The sequence below is a fragment of the Siphateles boraxobius genome, unplaced genomic scaffold, assembly GCF_051911475.1.
Source record: "Siphateles boraxobius isolate OS27281-9 unplaced genomic scaffold, OSU_SipBor_1 25, whole genome shotgun sequence".
Lineage (NCBI taxonomy): Eukaryota > Metazoa > Chordata > Actinopteri > Cypriniformes > Leuciscidae > Siphateles > Siphateles boraxobius.
The window spans coordinates 8771312-8787957 of NW_027508866.1; the positions used below are offsets into that span (position 1 = coordinate 8771312).

Here is a 16646-nt window from a genome sequence, read left to right on the forward strand (position 1 = left end):
CTCAGAGAAAAATGGAGAACAGCTGCATGTGATATTATGGAAAGACAGAAAAGAAGAGCCCAATTTAGTGATGTTGTCAATTTCATTGAGTACCAGGTTAAAATCATTTCTGATCCAATATTTGGATCTATTCAACATGTAGAGATGAGAACAACTGGTAAACCGAAGGATGTCTACAAATGGAAGTCACCATTCCAATCAAGGCCAAAGTTAAAGGGAGATAGTTTTGCTACCAATGTTACCAATGTTAATAAACCCATTGTTGGTGAAATCCAAAGGGTAAATGCTAAACATCCTAGCAGGGAATTCAAGAGTAACTCCAGTTGTTTGTTCTGTTCACAAGGTCATTCTTTGGAGCAATGCAAAGAATTTGAGAAGAAAATGCATAGGGAAAAGGTAAACTTTATAAAGGAAAAAGCTGTCTGTTTTGGTTGCTTACATGTTGGGCACATGAGCAAAGAATGTAAAAGACGCTTAATGTGCAAGGTATGCAACCAGAAACATCCCAGTGTTCTTCACATTCATTTTAAGGAGTTTAAAGTTGATAAAGCTGTCAACACAAATCATGAACAGAATGTAGAACCAACTATCAACAATACCCTTGTATCTGCCCAAACGTGTGGTCATATTGGGGCCGGGAGTAGCAGTGGTATCTTGCCTATTCTTCCAGTCCAAGTAAAGTCTGCAAGGGGCAACAAAGTTATTCAAACATATGCATTTCTGGACACCGGCAGTACCTCTACCTTTTGTTCAGAAAGCTTAATGAGGAAGTTGCACCTGAACGGACGAAAGACAAATATTTGTTTGCTTACCATGAGTCCCAAAACAACAGTCTCAAGCTATGTGGTAAGCAACTTAGAAATTTCAAGTCTTGATGGTAATCATTTTTATGAATTACCGGAAGTGTACACACAGAAACAAATGCCTGTAAATCAAGCCAACATGGTCAATCAGGAAGACCTAACTAAATGGCCATATCTTAATAATATTCACATTCCGCACATTCAGGCTGAGGTGGAGTTGTTGATAGGTACCAACGCCTCCAAATTACTTGAACCTTGGGAAGTGGTAAATAGTCAAGGAGATGGTCCCTATGCCATTCGAACCCTATTGGGGTGGGTTGTCAATGGTTCTCTAGGCAGTGATCAAGATGAATTACACACTGCTAGAGTAAATAGGATCTCTGTGGAATCCTTGGAGTTGCTATTGGAAAAGCAATACCAGCATGATTTTAATGAAAGAATGTCAGAGGACAAGGAAGAAATGTCCAGAGAGGAGGCACAATTCATGGAAATCATGGAGAATTCTGTGAGCTTCAAGAATGGACATTATAGTTTGAAACTGCCTTTCAAAAACAAAGATATTGTTATGTCTAACAATCTTAACATTGCCAAACAGCGTCTTGTGGGAATAAAAAGAAAATTTGAAAGGAATGTTAAGTTTCAGCAAGAATATACAAACTTTGTCAACGATATGGTTATCCAAGGTTATGCTGAGAAAGTGCCAGAGCATCAATTGGATAGATCTGACGGTAAAGTTTGGTACATTCCACATCATGGTGTGTACCACCCTCGTAAAGGCAAGTTACGTGTGGTATTTGACTGTGGAGCAAAATACCAGGGCACGTCTTTAAACGATCAACTACTACAAGGCCCAAACCTCACAAGCTCTTTAATTGGAGTTCTTCTGAGGTTCAGACAAGAACTTGTTGCTTTCATGACTGACATCAGAGCAATGTTTTACCAGGTCAAAGGGGCAGAAGAAGGCAAAGACTTTCTTCGCTTCTTGTGGAAGCGGAGGCAATTCTCAATAATCGACCCATCACTAAAGTATCCGAAGATCCAAATGATCTTGAAGCACTTACCCCCAATCATCTGCTTACTATGAAGAGAAACCCAACTTATCCTCCTGGTCTTTTTTGAGAAGTCAGATCAGTATGTAAAAAGAAGATGGAAACAAGTACAATACCTTTCAGATCTCTTTTGGAAAAGATGGATAAAGGAGTACTTGCCGTTGCTACAGGAAAGGCAAAAATGGACAAAAGAGAGACGTAATCTTACAACGGGTGATATTGTACTCATTGCAGATTCTACAGCTCCACGCAATTCTTGGACTCTTGGAAGAGTACTAGAAACTTTCCCAGATAAAAGAGGTTTAGTAAGGTCTGTGCGAGTTCAAACCAAAACAAACACAGTAATAAGACCAGTAACAAAACTTTGTCTTTTATTAGAAATGTGATAAAAGGTTATTCGAATGCATGGTTTACTTATGTATAATAATGGTTTGTTTGATGGCTCCTTATGTAAATATATGATTTTGAATTGTTTATGCCTTGTGTCATTAACAGTTCAGGGGCCGGTATGTTGGAGCCATTATGCTGAAATGTATTTTTTTTGTGACACTAGAGGGCGCACTAGTATTTTGAGTGCATTTAAGCGCGGTGGTAATGAGTAACAGGTGCGCTTATGGAAGGTCAACAAACTTTTTGACCGTGCTGTGTCGTGCTGTGTCGTGCTGTGTCGAGCCATGTCGTGTCATGTCATGCTGTGCCATATGGACAGTTGGATTATGCTCCTGCTTAACAGTATGCTTGAATCAGAAGTTTGATTTAATCCTTTATTTTGTTTATTTTGTTATTTTGCAATGCCAAATGGACAATAAAAGGACTTGGCTTATATGAAATCGATTCTGAAGGCATGGACATTTGTTTATTTGAGTCAAGACATAAGCACGCGTCAGAAACAGACAATGGAGCCATATGCGTCACTATAATGATCATATAACACCTATTTTATCATCTCTACACTGGTTACCTATTAAGTTACGTATCAATTACAAAGTATTCCTACTGACCTATAAAGCCCTAAATGGTTTAGCTCCTGTGTATTTAACAGACCTTCTATCGCCATACAATCCATCGCGCTCTTTAAGATCACTAAATTCGAGGCTTCTGGTCATTCCTAGGATATCTAAGTCCACTAAAGGAGGGAGGGCGTTCTCGCATTTAGCTCCTAAACTCTGGAATAGCCTTCCTGATATTGTTCGAGACTCAGACTCGCTGTCCCAGTTTAAAACTAGATTAAAGACGCATCTCTTTAACCAAGCATTCACTTAATGCTTAACCTTTAATACTACTGCTGAATCAGTTCGAATGCATTAACATTATGAACATCAGCTATGCTAATTATTTCCCATCTACCTTTCTGCTGTTATCTCGGGACGCTAGTCCCGAGGTAAATAGCGTTCGACAGCTCCAGTTTGTATCCAGCCTCTCACGGAGACTTTAGATGCCCCAACGCCTGTGAAGAGACGACTCGACGCCTGTGAAGAGACGACTCAAAGCCTGCGATATGTTATGCCATAAATTAATACATGATTAACTTACTGTATTTTTCTATGTACATTTCCGAAATGCACTTTCTGTAAAGCTGCTTTGAGACAATGTGTATTGTGAAAAGCGCTATACAAATAAATTTGAATTGAATTGAATTGAATTGAACTAGCGATTTTTATTTGTACTTATTCGATGCCCCATTCACTAGCGTTATAAGCTAATCTGTGGTTAAACTAAAAACTAACGTTAAAACTGGGTACATTGGATTATCATGAAAACGCATCCCAGAGAACGGTCGAGTCGGTACCCATGTGTTATTTAGCCCTAGGTTCATTTTTGGCCGGAATTTTCCTTTAATCAAAGTCATCTTATTTAGTTTGACTTCCACTTTAGCTCCCACATTTGACCTCACCTGACCCCACACCCATGACTGATCTGAGACATTTTGCATCCCACAATAACCAACAGGAATTGTGTTGATAGACTTGCACAATTTTCCTTGACAGATTCCAAAGTGGAACAAATTATACGAGAAACATTTATCCAACACCGTTTAGATGAAAAATTCTCAGGGATGGAGTCGGGGTTGAAGGGTGGGCTTGTGGAGCACAGAGATGGAGAATAGAAGGCCAGGGGTGTGAGGGCAAAAGTTCTGCTTGAATGGATCACAAAGCAGGATCTAGTGTTCACCCCGCTCCCCTCCTCGTACCTCCCCCTCTCCCGCGAGCCTCGGTAGCACCCACACCCATATCCTGGGCCGCTCTTACACCTCTCCGCTCTGCATCCCCCTTTTGCTTTCTTTCTCTCTCCCTCGTTCTTACTCTCTTTGTATGTCCAGCTGGCTGCCCTACAAAGCCTCCAGCTCAGACTCCCAATGAGCCCTGCTCCCTTCGATGCTTTGTTCTGCCGTTTTTCCCACTCCCTGGAGAGAGAGAGTCACTACCAGCACGGACAACAAGAAGGGATAAGGAAAATGACAGAGAGAAGGACAGGAAGAAATTGAAAAGAAACAAAAATAAGTCAAGTGTGGTTGCAGTCAGCGATTACAGAGCGGTACATTAGCAAATCTGTTATGTAATGACATTTCTCAGCCACCTGCTGCAGCTATATCACTTCTTCCACGCAGATGGCTCAGAGCTTCCTTGTTTTTCTTGTCCCTACTTCACATGATAACTATAACATTGATTATAATTAAATGATGCAGTATTTACATGACTTCAAACTGATTATCTTTTGGAAACCTACTATAAATACATTGGTTTTTAGAGGAGCTTCTAAAATGGCACCTTTCAAAATGATTCTTTTCTGTGAAAATCAGTTTCTCAAGGTTAAGCATCTTGTATGTTTTTATATCACACTTATTGAAGGCATTCAGTGTGTCTGTGATCCTTTGGTTTGATTACACAAACCATTTCATGTACCAGTCCATCCGTCCGGTACCCTGTTTCTCAAGCTCTGGTAGATCTCGGGCGATCAGCTTGCAGAAAGGCCTCAGTGTTGCGATGTGGGCCGGAACTAATAGGATTGGATTTGATTCATTAGATTCTCTTTCATCGCACTGGTTGGAATTTCACTGCACGTCCTGCCGGACTCCCCACTTTTAAATGAGGATCGCACGAAGACCTTAAGGGTGAGAGCTAGCGCAACTGAGACATGGCCTCGCCTCGCTTCTTGCTCACATTCCCACAATCTCCTTGTATAAGAAAGAACCTCCGGATATATGAGTATATGGGATGATTTCCAGGATATTCCAAGATTTTCCAGCATGACCGCTAATTCAACTGTCTGCTTTTCTTTGCTTTGTAATGGACAAATGTGTAGGATCTTCTGTGGACTATTATTGTCATGCTTGATTTGACAAACGTTTGATCAACTAACATGTTTTACATCAAGTTTGGAGCTTGTTATTTATTGTCTTCATGCTGTAAGGATCACAGCACACGTACAGCATGCCTGTGAAAATAATAAGCAATATTGACGTCCATCTCCCTTGTGAAGTTTGCCTCCCAGAGAGATTTATGAAAATTAAAGTTAACGTCTGAGGCAACAATGAGCCCACACAGAGTATTCGCCTTGTTAAGAACAAAATAATCAACTTTCACAGCTTGAAGCTTTGTTGGACCGCCCAACTTTGCTCCCTTCGTCTTTGTGGTATTGTGTGGAGAGTGAGACAGTGTCTTAAAGAATGCTTCCATAAGGCCAAAATTAGCATGTCAATATGGGACCGAGAAAATGAAGTTTGTCTGGATTGAGCCGTGAATGATAGATATTCGAGTTTGCAGATTATCAATTAATGGATTAGAATGTGAATTCAATGCATTACAGGGATTATGACTTAGAGATGGCTCAAGTGCCTTCTGCAGTGTGTGTGTATGCCGTTGTAATGCAGTTATGTTAGACTAGGTCATTTGTCCAAATCATCCGAAGGTTTCTTGGGAAAATGCAATCATTTTGCGAGCGAACGCAAAGTGTTGGGAAACACAAAACATTTGTGATAAAGCAAAAGCAAATATTTTTTTCCCCGTCACGTCCCTTTAGGGGCTCCGTAGTATAAAAACGCCATAAAATGGAATGTTTAATTTTATCTACCGCCAGGCAAAAATGTAATTGTGATCACTTTAAAAGTGCAATGCCACCTCTCATAAACGAACCAGACAATTTGAGATTTCTTTCTTGAGTTAATAATATCCAATTAGAGAATGGATCTTTATTTTGAATCCCACTTTAATTTGCCACGACTGGGGCAGAGAATCACACTTGTAACTTGAAGGTTGCAGGTTCGATTCTCAATATGATTGAGGTTTCAAAAGGACTGAGGTGCCCTTGAGCAAGGCACCTAACCCCCAATCGCCTCCCGGGAGCCGCAGCAAATGGCTGCCCACCGCTCCAGGTGTGTGTCCACAGTTTGCAGTGTGTGTGTGTGTTTACTACTCACTGCTCCTAAAGTGTGTGCACTAACTTGGATGGGTTAAATAAATGCAGAGGACAAATTCCAAGTTTCCTATTTGGCCTTCATGTCTCGTCACTTCGCTTAATGAATCATTTGATCAAGTTAATTCATAATTCAGACTCATGAAGGATTCTTTCATGAATTGGACAGATCTGGTTCTTGTTTGCTACCCATTGATTCGATCCAATCACAGCTTAATACTCAGGGCTATGGGTTTTTCGAAAAAACGTAATCCTATGAGCAATAGTAATAGTGATGCTCCCTAAGCAAACACCAATAATTTTTTGAAGAAATAAACAAACTGGAAGTTTGAGAAAAATAGATTGTATTCTTTTTAACAGTAAAATACACAAAATTACGAAATTGCAACAAACAGGAAAAAAGCCTCAGAGAGAGAAAAAAAAAAAAGTTCTTTAATTACACATCGAACATTGAAACAAAAACTTTACCCAACCACAGCCTCCTAAACACTTGGAATGAACATGCTGCATGGCATGCAGGCCAGTCTATGTTGTGCTCTCAGAGAGATGTGGACGTCTCTGATTTGGACAGAAAGACAAAAGCCCTGGAACCTTCTGCTGTCCTCTCATCTCAAGCGGGGCTCGTTGATAGACGGTGATGCCAGGTTGGCTGCCCTGCTTTGAGATATCTGTAGGAGTTTGGCACATGAAGCCTCACAGTCTAGTGTGTTCTCAGGGGCTTGGCATACACGGGCTCCAGGAAATGTAAGGGCAGCAACATGAACAGGGCTGCCAAGAACATCACACTCACCAAGGACAGGAGCACATACCGGCCGATGAAGAACATATCCACTATCTGAAAAAAAAATCACAGGCTTACGTTGTAAATTATTATTCAACATATTATACAGTTACTGGAAAATAATTAAAGCCACGAGGGCTTTGATGTGTCCATTAATATTTTTTACTTAACATGAAATACATTTAGTATGTTCTGCTTTTCTCCACTAGAGGTCAGCAGGGTTCTTTTAAGAAATTCTGACTGCAACCCGAGTCACCTCACTAGACCATTTAACACAGAACAAGACACTATTAAAGTGCCATAAAGACAGCATTTCTACCAAAATGATTTTGAGAACAGTGTGAAACTAAAAATACAACTGTTTTAGACATTGATTTTAGAAGGATGAAAACTTGAGTACTGGCTTGCTTTTTCATCACAGGCATAAAAATATATTAAAATAGAAAACAATTATCTAATATAAACTAAAAATATAAAACATTTAATACATGCAAACTAAATCCATCTATGGTAATACCTGATAAACAGATTAACATCATATGTTATATTTAATATGCAGTATAAGACAAAATGTTTATATAGAGATATAAATCAGAATCCTTAATTTAATAGTTTTTGTTTCATATTTATGTAGCAGGATTTACCCTTATATATTATAATAGTATATTTATAGTAGTCCTGAAGGGAAAAGGAGTCCAAACCGGTACAATAAAGGTGTACCCAATAAAGTGGCCTGAATATATATGGAAATGACTGATACATCTACGATGAACTCACCTGAACTGCTCTCTCGGGCGAGGGAACTTCAGGTGCGCGAGGGAAAAAGACTAAAACCAGTGTGATGGTGAGCGCCAGAAGAAATATAGGGATGATCCCTAACCTGGTGAGGCAATAACAACGTGATTATTCATGATACAACACTACAGAGCAATGCAAGTCCTGTGTCGAAAACATAAGAGTATGTTCTTACTTCGTTGGGCCGGATGCGCGCGAGAGAACGATGGCGAGCACGAGAGTCACGACCCAGGTTAAAGCAATGATAAACACACCTATCCCAACGCCCAACACCACATCGGCCATCCTCACCTCTCACGCTGCGTGTGCCTTCCCTGGACGAGTGAAGAAGTAACGTTATCTTTTGATTTTAGGCAGCTTTTATGATGGCTGCGCGCGCTGACGTTAAATCCGCCAAGTCTGGAAGTAAATCAAGTCGATGTTATGAAAGCAAACGATGTAGCGCGTACATCTCCACACTGCTATTAGTAGAAATATACTGTTAGTACGCTGCTTTTACTCAGTTCCAATAGCATTTGGGTGGAAAACATGCAGTTCATCAAAATCACGTGCTTAAACTAGCAAACTAATCCCTTATAAACATTTTACGGCTAAGCAATTTGTATATTTACCTAATAAAACAACCGAATGATGAAACAAGCTACGTAATTAGCTAAATAATATACTCATTTACGCCCAGATGCATGCTGCAGAAAGTCTAAAATATTTCCATGGAAACCCAGTCGCTTCTGTTTATCTCTACACTTCCTGTGTCGCAAATGGACCAATCAGGCTGTAGTATCTGGCGAGCAGTATGTTGGGAAATGTAGTTTTTATGAATACTGAACATATACTAGTAACGTTGCCTTACAAGCTCTCTCTCTCTCTCTCTCTCTCTCTCTCTCTCTCTCTCTCTCTCTCTCTCTCTCTCTCTCTCTGTGTGTGTGTTTCTCAATGCTCTCCTTGCAAATGTATGTTTACAATTGTTAACTTGTACAAATATTTAATATTGATGACACATTCTCTTAGTAATATCACACTGTCAGTAAGTGAAATATATAGCCTAGGCTAGCTCCCTTTAGCCTATGGGAATTCATATGGCACAGTTTATCCAGATTAGCCTTTCTCATCTCCAATTTAGCTCGTAGCCCATGGGTTAAATTTCTAGGGAAATAACTAAATATACATTTAGAATTTGACCAAGTGGCTTTTCTTCTTCCTGCACAAATAACACTGTAAAAAAATGCTGCCTTAAAATTTTAAGTAGGCTAGAATCAACTTGGCTGTGTAAGTCATTTCAACTTAAATTAAATTGAACTGACGAGACTGACTGACTGATTCAAAAATGAGTTGAATCTTGTAGCCTATAACTTAAAAGTTTAATTAATGTAAAAACATTTGTTGATAATGTAATTTTTTTTTTTACAGTGTAGCCTATTTTTCCTCTGCTTTCCAACTACTAACAGCCTAGGCGACCTGCAGCGAATGTAGGTCTCATTTGATGTCGATAGAGGGCCAGCGGGCTCCACCGTTAATGAACCGGAGATGCGCGTGCAGGGCCCGGGGTTTTCGGCATACGGCACGGAATAATGCCAGTGGAAGAGGAACCGCGGAGGTCTACTCTCGGTGGAGAGGGGTACGGAGAGAGAGGAAGAGAGGAGGGGGGAGATGGTGGGAGGGGTCTGATATGGCAGACGTCACGGCTTGTGTAGGGGAGTATAGGCTGTGTTGTCAGCCTGGTGTCAGTCTGATGAAGATTGGCATTCAGGTAAGCTGTCATTCATTTTCAATGTCAGAGCGCGGAGCGGGCGAACACTCCAGCCTGTTTTTTTCCCTCTCGCTCTCATTACAAAAGGCAGGACATTATTCATACAGACTGGCCGAGGGCTGAGGGGAGAGAATGATAGACAGAGAGGGAGAGAGAAAGTGAGGGAAAGAGAGGGAGAGAGAGAGAGAGAGAGCGCGTGAGTGAGCGGGAGGGAGGAGGAGAAAGAGAACGAGTGCGATAGAAGGAGGGAGGAAGAGAGGAAAGACTGTAGAAGATGCCGTGCAGTTTGGGGAGCGCGTCTTTGTGGATGAATTTATGGTGGATGATGCGTTTGGACTTGTGAAATGTGGTGGTAATTTTTGTGTCGACATTTTTTTTTGTTGGGATTTAATGGGCGTTTTTGCAATTTTGTAGCGATACATGACTAATTATTCATATTGGCTACACGCATGTAAATTCATGAATTTTAATTGGGGTATATTTTGTTATCGCCAATGTTTTTGTTGAGCAAAGCAATGTATTTTAATGAGTATTACATATGTCGTTTAATGAGTAGTACAAGATAATAACAGATGTATTTTACTTGATGACTGTTCAGTTTTGAAACAATAGGCTATATTGCTCAGTAAATGTTTTATTTGGCATTCAGAACTTTTTCCAGTTTTGACATTTATGTTTATAGTGCCTGCATTGTTAAATTGTAGCACAATGGCGACTTTCCGCGGAGTCAACTTTTTGTTTTAAAAATATAGCCTAGTAGGCCTAGGCCTATTTTTTTTTGGTTGCGATAACCTACATCCCATTTTTTAGTATTTCTTCAATGACGCAATATTTTAAATATATATTTTAAGCATAAATATGGTATGTAAATCTGTAATAAAGTTTGTTTTATACTGTCATGTTTTATGTTTTGTTTATGAACCTTATGATATTGACACTAAAATCTGCAAGTGTTCGAGCAGCGTATTGTTGTTATGGTTACCACCTTCGAACTGTTCTCAAGCGTATTTGGCGCCACATGTAAAGAAATAGTATATTGGAAACATGCTTAATGTGGTTTTTAGTACAGCTATAATAGTTAAACTATAAAGGATTACATTTTTAAGCCGTCAATTTAATCAGCCTACTCTTTGCTGTTGGCTCTATGTCTGATGCATACTGTGTAGGCTAGTTATTTATTAATTTTTTTAGATAGCAAATCATGTGGTATAGTATTTATTACTCTCTTTTGTATTCTAAGATTTGTTCTCTATGGAAGCTTGTTTCCGCCATTGAATGAAAAATATAAAAGGTAATTGTGACTTTAATTTTTATCTTGCAATTCTGACTTATTTTCTCAGAAATAAACTCGCAATTGCGATATATAAAGTTGCAATTTTGTGTTATAATGTCTGAATTGGATGATATAAAGTTGCAATTGCGTGTTATAAAGTCAGAATTGCGAGCGGGAAAAAAGTCAGAATTGCGAGATGATTGTGACTTTTTATCTTGTAATTCTGACTTCTCAGAATTGCGTGAAATAAACGTGCAATTTCGAGAAAAAAAATGTCAGAATTGCGTGTTATAAAGTCAGAATGGTGTGGTGTAAAGTTGCAATTGCATGTTATAAAGTCAGAATTGTGAGATAAATTCGCAATTGCGTGAAAATGTCAGAATTGCAAGATATGAAATCGCAATTGCAAGAAAAAAAAGTTAGAATTGCAAGATGTAAACACAATTGCGAGATGTAAACTCACAATTTTGAGAAAAAAAGTCAGAATGGCTAGATGTAATTCATAATTACGAGAAAAACATAAAAATTTTGAGGTAAAATGTGGCAATTATCTTTTAAATAGTTTTATTCCATGCTGGAAACAAGCATCCATATTCCCCTGATTTGTAAAACATGAAGCTGATTGTTCCTTTCTGTCTTGCAGAGAGAGAACGTTTCATTGTACTGTAAATAATTGAGTTCCTTATTGGATATAGACTTGTTCCTTTGTAAAAAGTTTAGTGACTTAAACACCCTTGCACTTTGGGCTGTGTTTTTCTGCAAATTTGGATTTTCAACCTAAACTAGCAAGCTGGCGATTGGAAAAACAGGGAACATTTTGAAAGTACTTCGTAAAAGTAAGAAACATGCAACAAAAAAGTATTTTTCAAAATTGTGTAATGATGTCAGGTGAATTAAAGGGCTAAATGACAGTTGCAGGAAATTTTGATGGTTGTCTTTTAACCGTTTGCAAGCTTATGAAGCAAATTTGTACAAAGTAATTTTAATACTCTTTCTGGAAATCTAAAATGCTCAGTTTATGTCCTTCATGTCCGGTTTATATCAGAATAACTGCAAGGGAGAACTGCTTCATAAATGAAACAATAATTAGATCATTTGAAATGGTTCCAAACTCTGCAGAAATGAGAAACTATAGTCTCAAATCCTCTTTCTGAATGACTTAATATGTAGCTGACACAGACATCGCAATATTCTAAAATACTATTCAAGGGGAAAAAAAGCTAAATTCTAAATATATTTAACTAAATGAAACTGTTTCTCTCTACAAATATTTAGATATGATCAGCTTAGTCATTCTAAGTTCGTATGAGTTGTAGATTTGAATTTCTTTAGTGTCAAATATAATAATTTCAGCTGAGAGGTGACATTGCATGTCCATTTTTGGATCTCAAAGATGGATCTCATTTAATCAGCTGTTTTATTTCTGTGGTGCAGGCGATCACAAGGCTGTAATGTTTTGTCTGGAAGATAAAAGTTGTTGGATGGGGCTAATTTAAATGCCGAGATCCCTGCTGGGATCTTAATTGATGATTTGTGTCGCGGGACAAGCTGCCCACGGGCAAAACTGCAAACACAAAATACTCAGACTTTATTTGCATATTCCCTTTCTCCACATTATGAGCAAATTACAATCCGGGGTTCAATACTGCAGGACCCGGAGCTCTTTTGGTCTAATCGCTAATAAAAAAGACTCCGTCACCCTAAATGAAGGAAGTAAACTGAGCAAAAAGAAGATTGTAAACCAATTGTGATGCTTCTAGACTTCCATAAAGCTAATTGTCTTATTTTCTAATGTGTCACTTCTGATGCCACCCATATACATTCACAGCGCTAATAATTGAAATGCCTATTTTTGTACTGGTCTCATTTGGATTTTCAGATCTTACACATGTTGTTTGTCTGTTGATAGTTAATGAGATAGCGTTTTTATCTTTGCCTCAAATGAGAATTATTCATCAGCCTGTAGTCTTCTGGGGTCTTGTGTGTTCAAGGTGAAGCAATATTGTTCTCTGCTCCTAGATGCACAGAGACAGAACTCTGTTGTTACAGGCTTCCACCGCTAAGCCTTTGCTGATCCTGATGGCTCTCTGAGGAGCGCGGGCCTGTTATTGTGTTGGACGGCTCTGCGTCCAAATGACCTCGCTATACTGCCAGGCACGACGGTCAAACTCCTCTCCCGGGACCGAGATTTGCTTATTTTTCACGTGTAGAGGCACTTAACAGTCACCCGTAGCATAGCACTCACATCACAGGCCGTGCTGTATTCGTGTCACCCTGGCCTTGGAGCTGACGTTGATTTGATTTATGAGAAAACACAGGCTTGAAATCGTCAGTCTCCAAAAAGAAGCGATGATCAGATGTTAACAAATGTGATGAAGTCGTCAGCACTTGTCATGCACTTTAATAGATGTAGCCGAATGACAAGTGACTTGATGAAAATCTGTCCTTGACTATCCTCTATATCTGCAACATTTAAAACATCTAGATAAAAATGTATTGTAATAAGTCTATGGAAAAGGGTTATTATTGTTAATTGAAATGAAAACTAAAACCATAAAAAAACATTTTCATAACTTGAATGGAAAATTAGACATGAACTGAAATACAGTATGAAATACAAACATATTTTATTCCAGCTAGTTGCCAAAGCATCATTTCTAATTTTCTTTTAGTTTATATATATATTTATACACACACACACACACACACACACACACACACACACACACACACACACACACACACACACACACACACACACACACACACACACACACACACACACACACACATATATATATATATATATATATTCTAAAACAACACTGCAATGGAAGTAAAAAAAAAAAAAGTACTCGTCCCCTACAGTTTGTGCTACACAAATGAGTGGTACTTCAAATTTTATGGGGTATTGAGGAGAACTGTGCTAATTCATTTCTATGTGATTTTTGTGGATCTGATGGCTCATCAAAAAGCTAAAAAAAAATCCCATAGACTTACATTGCAGGAGTAACCCAAGCCATTTCTATAAATCAGAATCTCACATTTTGATTTGGGGGTGTAATCTTTTGAATTTGACCAGTGTGCAACACCCTAGCAAGTAGCAACTGTATTCCAGTGTCCTGGTAACAACCCAGTGACACACACACACACACACACACACACACATATATATATATATATATATATATATATATATATATATATATATATATATATATATATATATATATATATATATATATAATAATTATTATCTCATGCAAATGACAGTCAAAGTTGTTCATAACAGAAATAATTACTTCACCAGGATCAAAAGCAGAGTCAAATTAGCAGCAGCTTATTATTAATTCTGAATTTAAAAACCTTGAACAAGACTGTAAACCTCTGAGTGCCTTTGTTCTTATCTCTAGTGGAATACTGATAATCCAAATAAATGTACTCAGCGAGCGTCACTGAGGGAAATACAAACACTTCTACCAAATTCTGAATTTATAATATTTCTCAGTAGTTTCTCAGAACAGACGAAGGTTGAAAATATTTTATTAGAATTATTTTTTAGATCAAAGTAGGAAAAAACCCTACCCAGGACCAATTCATATCTCTTTTCCCCCTTTAAATATATAAATATATGCATGAGTACAATAACTAGTCAAATTAAAATATTGTGCTAGAGGCAGGAGAGTGCTTGACTAAGGTTGAGAGAGAATGATGTTTTCATATTTTCTCTATTAGGGCGAGCATGTGAATCGTAGTTCTCACATGTTTTACACATTTAATATGTTGGTGTCATTTGGCGTGACTGGAGAGAGATAGATGTTCTCCAATGGTGCATTGTGTGCATTTCACACTCCTGTCTTTTGGAGTGTGGCGTGTTTTATTAGAGCTGAAATAGTGCATTGAATGCTCATCTATTACTGTAAAAGCCATCTTCTCCGAAAGTGGCATCTCGCTTCGTCCCGTTTCAATGACATCATTCATAAAGGCATGTTTTTCTCCCATTCACACTTCCTACTCTGTCCTCTGGAGCATTCAAACACAGACCACCATTGATTCCAACCACCTGATTTCATTTGGACCTTTGACACTGGGCTATATCGGAGCTTCCTCTCCCGCTGATCTATTTGTGCATCTTTTGTTGTGTTTCGAACAGAACCCCCCACGTTTCCATCATCCTCTCTCAAACTCAGAGCCATTGAAAGGCATTGATCGGTAGCTGTATGTGTGCAAAATGCCTGTAATGGCGTCAGTACATGACAGTTATTTTTCCTTTTATTAAATGCATTCGAATGACTTTCTTTTTATTGATCGTGAGTGACTCCTGAATGGCGGCTAATTCACTCGTTTTAAAGGGGTGGTATAATGCCCCTTTCACACTATGTAAAATAAGTCTTTGATGTCCCCAGAGTGTGTATGTGAAGTTTTAGCTCAAAATACCCCACAGATATTTTTATATAGCATGTTAAAATTGTCACTTTTTGAGGGTTAGCAAAAACGCATTGTATTGGTGTATGTCCCTTTAAATGCAAATGAGCTGCTGCTCTCAGCACTGGGGGCGGAGCTTCAACAGCTTGTGTCCTTTTACCTCACACAGACATGCACCGAAAATTTCAAAACTTTTAGCCTTTTATATTCAAAGACAATGATGGAGAGACTCAAGAAGAAGTGACAACACGTAGAAAGCAACAGGACATTTCTGAATGGTTAGTTAAAGAATTTATGCAGCTGATGTGGAGTTAAAGGTGCTCTAAGCGATGTCGGGTGACGTCACTTCTGGTTGACGTTTAAAGTATTGTCAAACAAAACGGAGGCTAGCTAGACCCTGCCTCCTCCTCATCATCCGCGCACTAACTCCCCAAATCCTTCTTGTCGGTTATTGGCTGGAACAGTTTGTTATGTGTTCGTGGTGCGGGTTATCCCAGTTTGTTTTTGTTGCCGTTTGTGGAGCCTGGGGTGTCTGCAGAGACCGCCTTTTTTTACAGTGTGTTCAGGGGACAGGCAGCTAGCAGTTAGTGACGAGATGTTTGCTGTATGTGACAAAAAAAAATGTTGTGGCCTAAAAAACGTGTGACATCACTTAGAGCACCTTTAACTATCTTCTAGTCATTGATTAGCATATTCTGTCATGATAATCTATAAATCGCGTTCCAGGGGGCAGGGATTATGTAGATCTTAGGGTTGGTGATGTAACTAACCCGGTAGGAATGTCGTGTAGTCCCTACTAGCTGTTTGTTAATCCTTAAAAAACAATTTCTTTAAAAGCAAATATCTTCCTTTGCTTTGAACTTTGAGATATGGAACTTTGCAGAGGTTGTTTATGCTCAAACAGCAACATTACACACTAAGAAAATGAAATCATAATCTAAAAAGATTTTAAATGCATATCAATTCGGATAAATGGATCTGAGTTTTATTTGCAAAGTGGTGTATCTCAGCTAGTTTTATTGGCCAGAAGCTTTGCAAATACTATTAGGAGCGGGGTCAATTTTTTGCTTTCTAATAAAATGCATTGGGACAGAGCAGGCTCTGGGATGTCATAAAGCACCTGGCTTCCCAGTGGATTTAGCCATAATGTTTGATTTACAGCTTGCAGAAGTTTCTGCTTTAAAACTGTCTGTTTTCTTTTTTTTTTTTTTACTGAGACCACTAATATACACACACACACACACACACACACACACACACACACACACACACACACACACACACACACACACACACACACACACACACACACACACATATATATCGTTTTTCCTTCTGGAGCATATTTTGTAATAGTTAC

The 16646-nt window shown here is 38.7% G+C and overlaps 2 protein-coding genes across 3 annotated transcripts in view; one reads left to right on the top strand and one right to left on the bottom strand.

Annotated features, from left to right (window-relative positions):
* Positions 1-6592: 6592 nt before the first annotated feature.
* On the bottom strand, positions 6593-8583 carry tmem218 (transmembrane protein 218). 2 transcript variants are annotated; one of them, XM_077241989.1, is made up of 4 exons: positions 8453-8583; positions 8017-8155; positions 7824-7926; positions 6593-7100 (listed from the first exon to the last, which is right to left on the bottom strand). In XM_077241989.1, the coding sequence occupies exons 2-4, from the start codon at positions 8124-8126 to the stop codon at positions 6966-6968; spliced, it is 348 nt and encodes a 115-aa protein (XP_077098104.1). In that variant the 5' UTR covers positions 8127-8155; positions 8453-8583; the 3' UTR covers positions 6593-6965. The 2 variants fall into 2 exon arrangements, with proteins under 2 accessions (XP_077098104.1, XP_077098103.1); XM_077241988.1 differs by lacking the exon at positions 8453-8583 and having other exon boundaries at positions 8017-8444.
* Positions 8584-9396: 813 nt separating this feature from the next.
* Positions 9397-16646, top strand: part of pknox2 (pbx/knotted 1 homeobox 2) — an 80128-nt gene continuing 72878 nt past the window's right edge. Inside the window, exon 1 of the mRNA XM_077242392.1 lies at positions 9397-9588. The gene's annotated coding sequence lies outside the window, so the exon portion shown is untranslated. The remainder of the gene's footprint in view (positions 9589-16646) is intronic.